The sequence below is a fragment of the Cheilinus undulatus genome, linkage group 17, assembly GCF_018320785.1.
Source record: "Cheilinus undulatus linkage group 17, ASM1832078v1, whole genome shotgun sequence".
Lineage (NCBI taxonomy): Eukaryota > Metazoa > Chordata > Actinopteri > Labriformes > Labridae > Cheilinus > Cheilinus undulatus.
The window spans coordinates 21,612,222-21,627,326 of NC_054881.1; the positions used below are offsets into that span (position 1 = coordinate 21,612,222).

Below are 15,105 nucleotides of genomic sequence, written 5' to 3' on the forward strand. Positions count from 1 at the left end.
GAGACTTAGGGATATATCATTGTGTAAAACAAATTAAGAAGGATTTTTGTATATAACAGATGCTGCACTCTTCTGATGACTCCAATATTTTCGCTATTTTGTTAGAAATAAGAGTATTATGATTTTTCCAGGTGAGGTTTTCATCTATTAGGATTATAAGGAGTTCAGTTACTGTGACCCTTTGTAAAACATTATGAGATATGTACAATGGGGAAAGTACTTTTGGTTTGTTGGTTTCTGGGTATGAACATCATGTATGAGCTTTCTTCTGTGTTGATAGAGAGAGTGTTTGCTTTGAACCAACTGTCAGCTTTACTTAGTTTTGTGTTCATGTCTGAGATCAATGTTTGAACATCATTACCAGATAGAAAAATATTTGAGTCATCTGCAAACAGGATGAAAAATGTTTTACTTGAGACTAAGTATAAATCATTTATATAAATTAGAAAAAGTAAAGGTTCCAAAATTGACCCTTATGGTACACCACAGGAGATAATCCTGTAATCAGATGATGTATTATTCCAAGATACAAATTGCCCTCTTGCTGACAGATAGCCTAATATTTTAAACCTTAATAGATTTGCTCCACTTAAACCATAAATAGAAAGTTTCTTTAGTAAAATATCATGGTTAACTGTATCAAATGCCTTAGACAAAGCTACAAACAGTAAAAGACGCAGTTGATATTTGAATTTGGTTGGTCTATAAATATAACCAACAATAACCCTTTTTCTGGAGAATGACTCACAAAGCTCTAAGAAGACAGCCTCAGCTTCATCTCCAACTAAGGCATCAAGATCAATGCAAAGGGAAGATTGAATGTTTTCTTTAACAAAGAGGGACACACCACCTCCACTGCGATTTGACCTAAAACAAGGATGGTGACTATAGCCATGGATTGAAAACACTGACACTATTGAGATAAAACAAAGAAAAAACAAATATCATTAGTAATGTTTTTGTCTATGCAGAGATATTTTAAGGATTCCCCAGAAATATAGGTACAAGGAATTGCCCCCTGTTTAAAGTCTGCAAAGTTCAAATCAGGATCAGCATTAGAAAATGTCAAGAAATACCATCCTGAGAAAAAGTGGCACCACTAAACTGGAGATGACAGGAACTGTCCATGGTTCAGAACACAAAGGGAATTAAAAACATCTTGACTTAGCATAAGAATAAACTATTTCACTGAGAAGACTGAGGAGGGTGCACAACCAACAGGTCATATTTGATGTACGCAATGTTGCATTGTTTACGAGCCTCTCTGGGTTGGGGGAGTAGTTCCTTCCTCTTGAGGCATACTTGTTCTGAGTAGTCCTTATTAATGTAGAGCTTGGTGCCCTTCAGGGTTTTGGCTTTTTTCAGTATTTCCTTTTTATGCTTGTACCTGAGGAGTCTAACCTGGGGCGTCCTTCAGCTTCAAATCTTCCTGTCCGATGGGCCCTCTTCAACTCAATGAGTGAAGGATCCATCTTTAGGTGCTCTGATAGGATTTTTTTTAACTTTGGTCTCAGATTCTTGCCAAGATTCAGATTTGGAGTCCGGAATGCCATCAAAGAGAAGGTTGTTTCACCTAGACTGGTTTTCTAGGCAATCCATTCTGGAGGACAGGCTGGATAAAGTGGATTGGATGTTAGCTAAATCATTGTTTACTAATTTGCTGTGCTCCAGAAAGGTGCTGTAACCTGACTTTAAGTCCTCAATTTCTGCTTGGGAAAATTCCAGGCTCTGGGTGATCTTGGCAACTTCCCGGTTTAGCTGTCAATGCATTTGTTAGTGGAGTCAAGGGTCATCTGAACAAATGATTTGTAGGACTTCAAATGTTGCTCTATAAGGTCCTTGTAAAAAGTTTTTTGTTGGTCAAGTAGCTCATGTACTACAGCAAGTAAAAAATTAATTCATCCTCTGGGTTGCATTTCTAAGGAGGCATGGTGTCTAAAAATAACTTTCAAACATAGCAAATAAAAAGACAAATGAAAAGATCAGAATATATTGAGGCAGGTACCTGGGAGATTATTCCTAGTAGCTCGACGAGGTAGTAGAGGCTATGGCTCCTGCTGCTGCTGCTGTGGCCTGGTAGTAAAGGCTATGGCTCCTGCTGCTGCTGCTGCTGCTGCTGCGGCCTGGTAGTAGAGGCTATGGCTCCTGCTGCTGCTGCTGTGGCCTGGTAGTAGAGGCTATGGCTCCTGCTGCTGCTCCTGCAGCCTGGGGGTAGAGGCTATGGCTCCTGCTGCTGCAGCCTGGTGGTAGAGGCTATGGCTCCTGCTGCTGCTGCTGCAGCCTGGTGGTAGAGGCTGTGGCTCCTGCTGCTGCAGCCTGGTGGTAGAGGCTATGGCTCCTGCTGCTGGTGCTGCTGCAGCCTGATAGTAGAGGCTATGGCTCCTGCTGCTGCTGTGGACTGGTAGCAGGGGCTATGGCTCCTGCTGCTGCTGTGGACTGGTAGTAGAGGCTATGGCTCCTGCTGCTGCTGCTGCAGCCTGGTGGTAGAGGCTATGGCTCCTGCTGCTGCAGCCTGGTGGTAGAGGCTATGGCTCCTGCTGCTGGTGCTGCTGCAGCCTGATAGTAGAGGCTATGGCTCCTGCTGCTGCTGTGGACTGGTAGTGGGGGCTATGGCTCCTGCTGCTGCTGTGGACTGGTAGTAGAGGCTATGGCTCCTGCTGCTGCTGCGGACTGGTAGTAGAGGCTATGGCTCCTGCTGCTGCTGTGGCCTGGTGGTAGAGGCTGGCTCCTGCTGCTGCTGCTGTGGCCTTGTGGTAGAGGCTGTGGCTCTTGCTGCTGCTGCTGCAGCCTGGTAGTAGAGGCTATGGCTCTTGCTGCTGCTGCGGACTGGTGGTAGAGGCTATGGCTCCTGCTGCTGCTGTGGCCTGGTGGTAGAGGCTGATTCCTGCTGCTGCTGCTGTGGCCTAGTGGTAGAGGCTGTGGCTCTTGCTGCTGCTCCTGCAGCCTGGTAGTAGAGGCTATGGCTCCTGCTGCTGCTGCTGCAGCCTGGTAGTAGAGGCTATGGCTCCTGCTGCTGCTGCTGCAGCCTGGGGGTAGAGGCTGTGGCTCCTGCTGCTGCAGCCTGGTGGTAGAGGCTGTGGCTCCTGCTGCTGCTGCTGCGACCTGGTAGTAGAGGCTATGGTTCCTGCTGCTGTCGCAGCCTGGTAGTAGAGGCTATGGCTCCTGCTGCTGCTGCTGCAGCCTGGTGGTAGAGGCTATGGCTCCTGCTGCTGCTGCTGCAGCCTGGTGGTAGAGGCTATGATTCCTTCTGCTGCAGCCTGGTGGTAGAAACATGTTGTCGATCCCCTGGTCTCAGAACACATTGGCATGTGTTCGGGTTCTAGTGGCACCACAGCTCTGCAGTTTGACAGCTGTTAGAATATTTGTGCTTCCTAACAGTGATGAAAAATAAGAAATCATTTTAGTTTTTTGATTAGGTTAAGCCAGTTCAACGGTTTAAGATGGCTTTTAAAACCTTTTCTTGTTTGAGATGATGCTTTGCCAAAACTCACAAGTGAGAATTAGTAGGCTACTTATGTTCTTAGTATTATTATTATTATTTTACAAACAGGAATACAAATACCAGGCACTTTTGTGCATTGGTGTAGTTCAGACGTACAAATGGTTTGTATTAAAACCACACCTAGAAGGCATGTAACACAAAACCACCAAACAGATTAGATTTTGGACATCACATTTAAAGTGCAGGAATAGAGTATAAACAGGCAGAAAAGGGATTTAAAAATATTATACAAAATATAATTAAATGAATAGAAAAAATGAGAGTACGTGAAATTATTTAAAAAAACCAATTATTAATATCTGAGATAAAGTCAAGTGTATGTAAGATAAAACTTTATAAATTCAACATGAAATGTTGAAAATGTCAATGATACGGGATGCAATGTTGCATCAGTTTAACATCAGTGTGATACAATAATTTGCCTTGTTGACAGATATTGGCCCATTGGATAGAACAAGAACAGCATGAGCTGATGTCAATAGCAGCTGTTAATCTGTTGTGTTGTATCAATGTGATGCCAGAATTGAGGACACCCAGAGGCCAACAATTTACACCCAACATGTGCCAAATGTGGATAGATTTTCTATTTGGCAAGCACATTTCAAAGGAATGTGTGACTCTTGGTGGGAAAATGTTTGTATCAAAATAGTCATGAACAAGAAAATTATGCTGTGTTTAAATCAGCACACACAACTGACTGAACAGAACTATCATAAAGTCTGTGATACATGGATTCATGAAAATGTATCACTATAATAGTCCATAAATTTACTACCAATAAAACCCTGTGCTGATTTTCACTTAATTGAAAGCAGCAATAAGTGCACAGAAGGGAAAGAGATGAACTAAAAACAGCTTGACGACAAAGAAAAGGCCAAAAACTGTCAAGACAACCGTCTCCAGTCTCTCAGACCACATCTAAATTGATATTTACAGACTATCTGTTCTGTGTTTTTAATATCAATAGATTTAATAAGAAAAGTAGATAAAGTTGTGGCCTAGGTATCCCTAACTAAAAAAGGGATGGAAAATCTTTTTTTTGCTCATTCTTTGGTTTTCTTGATGTGAAAAATGATAAGGTCTGTTATAATCTCAGTGAAATGTACTGAAATGGATGTGTGTGTGACACAAAAACAAAAGTCAATTTTAGAGCTTGAACAACTACTGAACTTTTTTTTCTTTATTGGACAGCAGGGCTTGACAATAACTGCATTTCCATTACCATTAGAAATGTGCAAAATCCGGCGCGCTGGTAGTCGAGTGGTTAAGGTGCGCGCCATATACGCAGGCGACCCGGGTTCAAATCTGGCCCGTGGCACTATTTCCTGCATGTCTCTCCCCACTCTCTTCCCTGTTTCCGACTCTATCCACTGTCCTATCTAATAAAGGCAAAAAAGCCAAAAATAAATCTTAAAAAAAAAAAGTGCAAAATCTAAATTACGCAACAAAAAACTGGTAATGGAAACACCTGAATTAAAAAAAAAAGTCTCAAATATCGCTAAAAACTTTTTACGCTCTCATGAGGAGGTTTTTCAGATTTTTCGATACAGAAGTATATCACAAAAGTGCAATGGAAACACTTTTTCCACATTTACTAGCCATAGGACCTGACGCATGGTGTCACGTGGCCCGTTTACTCTGAGACAATATGGCGCGGTACGTGTGGACAGAAGAGGACCAATCAGGAGTAAGAGGCAGTACTTTTGGGTGCAGCAGAGTTGTGACGTAAGCAAGCAGGGACCAGAGGCTGGTGTGATTATGGGGGAAAAGACTAGCATGGATGGTGCTATAGTGCCAGTTTTATCAGAACTTGACGATATTTCTTCATTAAAAGAGGAACAAACAACAGCAGAGTTCTTTTCGTTTCAAAAACAACAAAAGTCGTGTACTGACTTGTCTACAAGTCCCCATTTTTCACGGTATCGAGTTACTCCTCTGTAGTGGCGCACATGTGTGACGGCACGTGTTGCGTTGCTCTGATTAGCCTGTAAGAATGTGACAGACAGAACGTTCATCCAATCATCCCCGAGTTCTCTTTCAAAGGCTCTGACCTTTCCAAAACACAGTCTATGGGAGGTTTTTCTCCAGATGGATGTGTGAAACAAATCCATTTGGCATGTTAGGTTATCAAAGTGCTAGATTTGTGCCCACTTAATTTAAGACAAAAAAGGGGGATGAGAAAAAAATACTTTAAAGTTGGAATTGTGGTGTTCATTTTTGAATCTAGTATGAGTTGATCTAGTACGTCATGGTTAGCCTTTACCCTATTAAACATTATTTCAAATGAGGAGTGTTATACAAAAAGAAGTTATGAAAAAATATCCATGGGCTAAACTGTTATTTTAAACATTGGTATTGGTATTGGCCCTGATTTCACAAATAATATTACATTACACTGCCCATCAGTTCTGCCCAGTATCTGGCCTTTAGCACACTCAAATCAATCTTTGCCATGTGCAGTCCGGCCCTCAGCAGGAAAGGAGAGGCCGTAACTTTGACTGAATGACAGATTGTTGGCAGCAGCCAGCATCTGTAGTATCAGTCACAGTTAGACACCTTATAGAAATATGTTGGCAGGCTGATTCTACAGTTCTCTCTTTTTACAGTTAAAGCTGCAAAACAGTATGGATTAGAATATATTAAATCCTTAAAATAAAAGACTACTGATCCTTAGCAGATGGACACTAGAGGACTTAATAAAGACAACGTTGAACACTGAATATGACAACTAAAATCTGCCTGCTGCGAAACTTTGCCAGTGGTTCCAGTAATAACTGAGATACTTTTAGGGAAAAATACAGAAGAAAAGGAGGAGAAGACAAGAGAACAGAAGAGTAGAAAAGAGAAGAAAAGCAGCAGCAGCGGGGATATGGCTGTTGTCTGACAATGTGAAAAGGAAATTAAACAATGCTGAAACCAGACAGAGGACCTAGATTCTTGAAAGGTGAAATGCACACAAGATGCAAGCTCTTTCATCCAAAAACACTGAGATGTTTATCTAAAGATTAGCCTCCAGGGAAAGAAATCACTTGACAGTGTCTGTCAAAACAGCTGAGGGGAAGTTGACTCAGCTAAAAGAGCTTTAATATTCCAATGGAATAAAAGAGAGTGCTTTATCAGGCATGTCGTGTCATGGAGGGTGGAGAATTCATATATTTTAACTTGATTACACAAACTACAGGAGGTAATTTGACTAATGAGCATCCTGTCAACTGAAGCAGACAGCATCCTCAGGAAAATGAGCACACTGAGTCAGAGACACTTCTGTCAATGAAGAGTCCATTTATAGAAAACGACTCCACATCTACTTTTGGTAGAAAAGGCTTTGCTCTGTAAAAAGTCTGAATATAAGCCACGATCTTACTTCACATGCATTAAATTAAATCTTGAATCAACAACATTGAAATATTCACACCTAAGAAGGGAGCTGGAGTGGTAGAAGGAATTCATAGCATACATTCCAATTCACAAACTTTTTCTTATGACTACAGGACGTAGAACAGCTGCAGATCAAGAAGAATCTATATCTTTAAAAAGGATCAGGACTATGACTTCTTTAAAACAAAGCCCATTACGCTTTGATACAAGATTATACAAGGCCATTAAAATGTGTCTGTTTTCAAGGAGGCTATTGAGTGTGACCTATCTTCTCCTGTGCAACGAGACTGAGGTAGTAGCTACAGGCGTGGTTTAGTTGAAGTGACTGACAGAAAGACTAGCCAGATTCCATGTCATCAGTTGGCTGTCTCTGGTAAAGCCTCAAGCTGAGACACCTTCAAGTCAGAGAATGACCGGACCAACAAGCACCACTTGAGGAGAAAGAGGCAGTAGAGGTTTAGTTGTACTGTAAGCCTCTAAACCAGTAGTTCTAAACATTGGGGTCGGGACCCCCTTGGGGATTGCGAGACACTTGGAGGGGTCGCCAGACGCCTTTAAGAAACTAAGAATATTTTTTGCACAGTTTGAGCCCATTTTTTCTTCTTTTTACCCTTTATCTGCCACTCAACACCAAATTTGGCACATTTTAACCTGTTTTCATCACTTTTTTTTTTTAAATCAGATTTTGCCTCTTAATACATTGTTGCTACATTACTCCCATTTCTGTCACTTCTTAATCAACTTCCAATGCTTTTCATATGCATTTTTTCGACTTTCAAGACATTTTTGTCACTTTTAAACCCTTTCCACCACTTTTTCCACCTAATACTGCCTCTGTTGTCCCATTATTGTCACTCTTAGCCCCTTTTCACTACTTTTTATGCTAATTTTTGCCAATTTAACCACATTTTACTATTTGTAATGCCCATTTCTGCCACTTTGAAGCCAATATTGACACTTTTAACACTTTTTAAAATCACTTTTTATGTCAGTTTTTGCCCCTCTAACCCATTTTTGCCAATTTTTTCCTAATTTTTTGCCAATTTCATCAAATTTTTGCCACTTTTAATCAATTTCTGAAGCTTTTAAAATCCCATCTCACCACCTTTTCCACCATTTTTTGTCATATTTTTACCCATTTTATTTCTGATTTAAAAAAAAGGATTTACATTTTTAAGATGACTATATACTATGGCACAAATAATAAAAAACTCCCACAATTTTAGCTTTAATAACAATGACAGTGACTTCATGGCTGGGCCCCAGAAAACTCTCTCCTTTATCCCACCTTATGGACAGCCTTGTCTGCACATGACTATTCTTGACTATTCTTCATGGCTGTGTTCAACCACCTTCAGGTACAGTGGGATCCTTTGTCTCTGTCACCTTTATTTTGGGGGTCGCAGGCTGAAAAGTTTGAGAATCCCTGCTCTAAACAATGGTGGCTGGAGAAGAGATTAGCACCTGTTTCTACTCATTTATTAGCTGGTGGTCAGCTGAGTATAGGCGTTCACCCTCTTAAGTACTCAGATAAATAGATTCCGCCACAGCCTCGTTTGACCAATCATCACGCACCTGTCATATTTTACATCTGTCATTCCCTCTTTCACAGTCAGCCTGTCATTTCAGTGTGAGTGCTGCAACCCTCCTCCACCCCAGCCACCCCCACTGAGTTCATCAGCACCTTGTCCATATCGTCACAGGTCTTTTGCTCATCTCATCCTGCATACCTTAGTCTCCTCCTCCAAACCACATGATCCATTTTCTCAGAAGTACTCCTCATGTGATCCTGGATCCCACCTCAACACCACCACCAGTGTCTAGACTCCATAGGGAGGTATCCTAGTTCGGCCGTTTACCTCACTTCCCCTTCAGGTACATGAAGTCATCACTATGATGTCAAATTGCCAGAGACTTTGCACCTTTCTCTTTCATTAAAACTTGAAAATAAATTATTGTTAAACGCATATTAAGTCCTTCCTAATTGAAATACAGTTTATCTTGGCGGTGAAAGCTCTGCTAAAAAGATGTTCTCTTATAAGACAATTAAAACCAGCATTTGTGGTAGCATTAATTGCTTATCTAGAGTGTTGTCTGTTAAGATACTTGAGTTTATATCAGTGCAAGTATTGGTGGTTTCCATCAACACCTTTGGCTAATCAGAGACAAGCAGTGATGGAGCTTTGACATGAAGGGGAACTTTCTTCCCTTTTTTCTGACCTGCTCTGCTCCACTGGTGGGGTTTTGTTGGCGAAGGGGAGGAGATAGAGAAAAGGGGGAGAGAGAGAGAGAGAGAGAGGGAGGGGAAGAAAGAACTGGGTGGGACAGAAACCCCCCCTGCACACTCATGCACCCACGCTCACACACGCACATGTGCAGACACACATGCATGCACTCATAAGTGCACACGGCTCTTCAAAGCCAAGTGGTTTTCATAGACATCCAATTACACTAAGAGATGACATCTGGTGAACTGCAGCAGATAAATAAGGTGAAAGGAAAGACAAGATTCAGTCACCTCAGAGAAACTCCAGATAACCAGAGAGTGCTCGGCTTATAGAGATAGAGGAGAGGGAGAGGCAAAGGAAAGAGGGAGGGGGCCAAAAGAGAGGGAGCCACACACAGGAGGAAAGAAGAGAGGCAACTCACTGCTCCAGAGCTCAGAGAGGCAAAGACTGAGGAGAGATAGGGAGCTCAGCTCACTGACAAGAAGAAAGACGAGAACTACGGAGCTTGGTTACACACTCAAATAACTTCAAACCAGCTCCACTAACTACAAGAAACAGAGACAGGGAAGAAGAGCAGGATAGAGCAAAGTCTGGATTTTGTGACTTTTTTGATGGATTTCTCTGGACATTTAATGAGAAGCAGCATTAATCCTTTTTTAAACTTCCTGTTTTTATTTATTCACTTTGTACTGAGCAGAGAGGCATCTTTAATCCCGACCTCCTCCTCTGCCTTCCTAAAAACAAATAGTTGGGAAGTAGATTTAAGCTGTATGTATGAATGAAGTGATAAAGTGTTTTTATTTTTGGATTTAGGTGTTTAGATTTGCAGTCAAACTTTTAAGAAAGGATATTCCCAGTTTGTGTGTGAATGAGTTACAAGAGGCAGAGAGCGGCAGTCTTGGGAAAAGGGGGGAGGAGGTGGTGAGAGGTCTTTGAGGCGAGCCCCCAGTTGTTCCCATCGTGAGGTGATCTGAGTTATGGATGTTGACGCATTCCTGCGGCGCTGCTGAGGAATAAACAGCACCGAGGACTACAGCAGAGTCAGCCACAACACCGCAGGCTTCAACCACCGGCAGCAGCTGCATCGCCATCTCCATCTAGAGCACCCAGAATCTGCCGCCACACATCGACTTCAAACAGGTCATTCTACAGGTTTCAGCACCAGCCGTCCCAGTGAGGGTGGGGGTCCCCGCGCAGAGGAGGTGTAGGCGGTCAGTCAGGGGGGGTTTCTCCCACTCTTGCTCCCTCTCCCTGCACCCAGCTCAGCATGCCCCAGCCCCTGAGCACCTCCACAGCTCTCCCAGCTCCACTACCATGTGTAGATGGACAGTGACACAAGGTGCACCGGTCGCCTGGTTCTCCTCCTGCCCCTGCCGCAGACCTCCTTCACACTTCCTCCTCTCCTTTACCTTTCTCCTCCTGCTTCTGCTGCTCAGACCCTCCTCATCCTCGCCGCTGTCAGCTCTGTCAGCAGACTCTGAGAGGAACCACGATGCACAAGGAGGGAGCCCTCCTGACGTCTTCACCTCACCCGTTCCAGTTTACTCATCACCGCAGCCGCTGCACGCATCCTCCGCGAGGTTGCCAAGGGCGACCAATGTGTCATCGTCTTCGGCGACGGTCGTCGGGCGCCACGTGCGGAGCAGCTACAACCATCTACAGGGAGATGTGCGCAGGAGGAAACTTTTCTCCTATCAGAAATTCTTCCTTCGAATTGACAAGAAGGGGAAAGTTAATGGCACCAAAAGTGAGGATGATCCATACAGTAAGTCAACTCTTGTGCTTTATAAGTTCTTTGTTTATTAAATAGAGCTTACAAGATTAATCACATTCATCTCAATTGATCAAGTTCCACAATTATTGCAAAAGTGATGTATAATAAGCCCACCACTGCTCCTTAATGTCTCATTTAAAAGTCAAAAAAAAAAAAAAAAAACTCATCTGCACTTTGTCTTATCAAACATCACCTTATTTGCTTTATAATCCATAATAAGTTATTTTTTCCATGGTTAAACCCATGTTAAAATCTTCTGCCTTTAAGAGCAGGGAACCCATACCCTTAGTTTAAGACAGCAGAAAAATCCAAACTGACCAAAAACAGTTCTGAGTGTAATATAGTGGAATTTTACGATGCAATAGAAAGGATCAATTGCAATTAACTACAGAAATTCTCAGATTAATCACAATTAAAACATTAAATCTCTTTTTACAGCACTAATTTAAACTATATATATGACTGAATATCTGTTATGTGGGTCATTTTGCATTTGAATTAGAAGAAAAGCCAAAAAATGCACAGGGAAGTCCAATTTTTGAAGCCTTCAAAGCAACATTTTCATATCCTTTTATAGAAAAGGATCTCCTGATGCTCCTCTTCCTGTTGAAAGATGCATTCCTGTTTTCCCATCCTTCATAAACTGCGCACATTAAGACAGGTGACTGGGCAAGAGAACAAATAAAAGAGCTGCGTGATTTTCAGCCCTTTCCCCCATGTGCACAGGCAGCGTGCACATTTTCCAAACTGCAGACAGTTAGGGAAGGGAGTGCATGACAGTGCAAGAGGAAAAAAACAAAATGAGTAAGCCAGGAAGACAAAAAAAAGGGAGATGAGCCCCTGGAACCAATTAGAAATTGCCCAGAGAAAGTTCTTCTTCTTTGAGGAAATATCTCAAACATGGCTATTACCAAACCCCTAGGGAGAATGACAAGTACTGTGGCTCCTTGCTGCTTTTGTGCAGCAGCTTTAATAGTAGTGGGCATATGCTAAGTCTGAGGTTGTACTGACTCACATGTAAAATAATAACCATGCAAATTCTGCTCTATTTATTCTGGTTTGTGCACTTTGAGGGCTGTGTAACATGATTTTAACCTTATTTATGCTGAGAGGGGTCACTGAGAACACATGCTTTTTTTGTCAGCACCACTCAGCTTCATGTTCACCCAGGATAGACTTCAAGCTTTTAGTCCTCCAATGAGATGCAGCAAAAAACTCTACTTATGTCTTCAAGGAATCTTGGGATAGCTGTAGCATAGTTTCTGAGGGATTAAGGCAAATTATTGCAAAAAAGACTGAAAACAGCTCACCACCACAGATTTATGTTAAAAAGTTAGCATGTTTCAGTCACTTAAAGCTACCATGTGAGCTATAAAGATTGTTCATAGGGGTTGCCAAAATCATGCAAAATGCCTGTAGTATCATCCTGCTTCCTTTAACTTTCATATGTATCACTTATCATGAATCTTTGCAATAGTAAATGAACAAATAGGCCCTTTCTGATAATCAACTGATGCCTACCCCTCATCAGCAGATTCAAGCATTAATAATAAGTATAAATATTCAGTCTTAATGCTGATGGTCTTGTTTGCATTTAAAGCTTAAAAAGAGACACCAGTATTAATTTCAGTCTGTTTGATAAACAAAACAAAACAAAAAAAAAACCCGTGCAGGAGCTTTAAAAAGCAAAAATGAGCTTCAAGTTCAGTCTTCCAAAAACTACTACTGAATTAATAGTTTTTTTGTGCATAAAAACCCAGAGATGAGCCCATAACAACAGATTTATTTTGACAAATAGCAGTTTTTTTTATTTAAAGCTATCATGCGGATTTGAACATTTGTCCACAGGGGTTGCCAAAATTGCACAAAGTAGAACCTCTTAATCGAGTTTTTCCTTTTTCCTTAAACCGCCATTTCATCACTAATCAAGACTCTTTGAAGTTGCACAAAAAGGCACTCTCTGCTAAACAACTGGCACCTACACCCCCTCGTCAACAGCTTAAGGCATCAATAATAACAATACAGAAAAGGTTCATTGCAATTCTGACAGTATTGTTTTCTTTTATAGCTGAGAATGAGACACTGGTATTAATTTCAGTCTATTTAATAAACATTTAAAAAATCCTCACAGGAGCTTTAAAAAGCAGCCTGCCCTTTCAAAGCTATACATGTCTGTACTCCAGCAAATATACAGACTCTTAAGGGTCCTTATAATCGTTTATGACTGATGCAGAGCAGAAAATCAGCTGTGTTCATTCTGTACTCCACATCTTTATCTTCCAGTCAACCACATCTGGAAGTTGTCCAGCACTGCCACAGTCTGCAGCACCCTGAGGGCACATTGACAGTAGTTGTTGAGGGAGAACAGAACATTACTCCCACATTTACCTGCTCAGTTTCCGTGCCAGATCACTGAATTAAATGTCCAACACACGGGCAATTTCTGAAGATTATACAAGCTGCGATACGCCTACTGTACGAGTGTGAATCTGTGAGAGCATGTAATGTCTGTGTCTGGTCGTGAAACCTATATAAATGGAGCTTTATCACTAACACGGCATTATACATATGTCGTAGGTTTGAATGCATCTCTCTGTGGGTCTGCGGCGCTGTACAAGCCTCTCCTGCTAAGACGCACACACACCAGAGCACAGAGAGGCCAGTCTTGCACATGGCCTCCATATGGCAAAGCCCACTTTTATTAGGGCCAGGGCCAGTGTGAATATATGTGTGTTTTTGTGTGTGTGCCACTCAGACACCAGGGCTCTGCCAGACATGGCTGAAGGAATTTCAATTAGCGTCTCTTCCTCCCTCCCCTCGCCTGCAGTCCTCTCTAACACACATGTACGCACACTCACATACACTTAAACACACGTGCACATGAGAAGCTCAACCATTAGGGCTTGACGTGTCACTAACTATAACTGCATCAGGTCATGGCATTAGAAACACAATCCATCATTTTCAACAAGTCTGGCGTCTTGATTGAAAAAGTGGGTAAGAACTTTTTTAAAAACACTTTAATGTGAGGGGTTGAAGCCAAACTTTTCAGGTCAGTTTCTCTTGGCAGCTTATTTAGTAGGCATTTCATCAAGTATCTACCTGATATCGAGGGCAGATGTTTAACATGTTTCAGATTAAAAGATAGTGTGTGGAAAGTTGGAGACAAACTTCTGCTTGAGATTTTAGCTGTGATGAAATAATGATAAAGTAACGTGTATCTGCAACCTATCATGTCATAGGTGCATAGACGGTGTTTGCCTCAATGCACAAGTCTGCACGTGCAACATTTTGTGCTCACCTCCTGTCTTAAATGTGCTCTGAAATCAGCAGAGAACAAATTGTACCCTTCAAACGAAACCAAACAGAATGATTAAATGCTCCATGTTTAACCAAGAACATAAATGTGGTTTTTGACATACAAGACATTGGATTTTTTCTGTATGAACATTATTTTTCATTGCGTTGGTTACTTATTTTTATGTGTTACGCTATGAATTACAACCCTGGTTACTCATACAGTCAAGATTTAGAGCATGTAGGGCCAAAATAACCACCTCAGAGCCTTACATAGAAGTCTAGACACTAAAGTTCTTTAATGCACTTTTCTGTGCTCATTAAAAACATGCCTCTTCTTCTTTGCATGCAAAATTCCTGTACATGTAAAGCCTGACACACATGAAAAGTTTTAAAAGATCTTTCCTGAGTTTGAAAATGTGAGAGACCTTGTGGTGTGGCATGCAATGACATTACACCACACTTTAACAGATTCCACTCTTAAAATTTGAATTCTCATGCATTTAAGCTAAGCCTGGCATGTGGTGAGCTGTTAGCCACCTGCTATATCCTTTGCAACAGCAATTTTGCTGCTTGTCAGTTTTACAGGACAGGCTTTTTTAAACACTTGTGTTGTCACCAAAAAAATCAAGAAGTTGCGCCTCCATTTCTAAAGTCCTTTTACTGTTTTGCTTGGGGTTCACTATTATTGCCATGGCTGTGTTTGCTGTGCTTCCTCATTCATTCAGCTTGTTTCCTGAGGTTTGATTTCATGTCAGGGCAGCTCTGATTGTCTTCCAAGTAAATCAGAGAAGCAAAGATCACTCTTAGCCCCCCACAAAATCTGGCTAGATAATCTGTAGAACCATCAGATAGTCGGGCTAGAAATCAGAGCAGTGTTGTTATGGTATCAGAATTTAAATTTTAACATCATTACAGAAAAAAAC

The 15,105-nt window shown here is 41.6% G+C and overlaps 1 protein-coding gene across 1 annotated transcript in view; it reads left to right on the top strand.

Annotated features, from left to right (window-relative positions):
- Nucleotides 1-9,338: 9,338 nt before the first annotated feature.
- Nucleotides 9,339-15,105, top strand: part of LOC121525266 (fibroblast growth factor 10-like) — a 30,318-nt gene continuing 24,551 nt past the window's right edge. Inside the window, exons 1-2 of the mRNA XM_041811159.1 lie at nucleotides 9,339-9,371; nucleotides 10,210-10,873. Of these exons, the coding sequence (XP_041667093.1) occupies nucleotides 9,339-9,371; nucleotides 10,210-10,873 (697 nt within the window). The remainder of the gene's footprint in view (nucleotides 9,372-10,209; nucleotides 10,874-15,105) is intronic.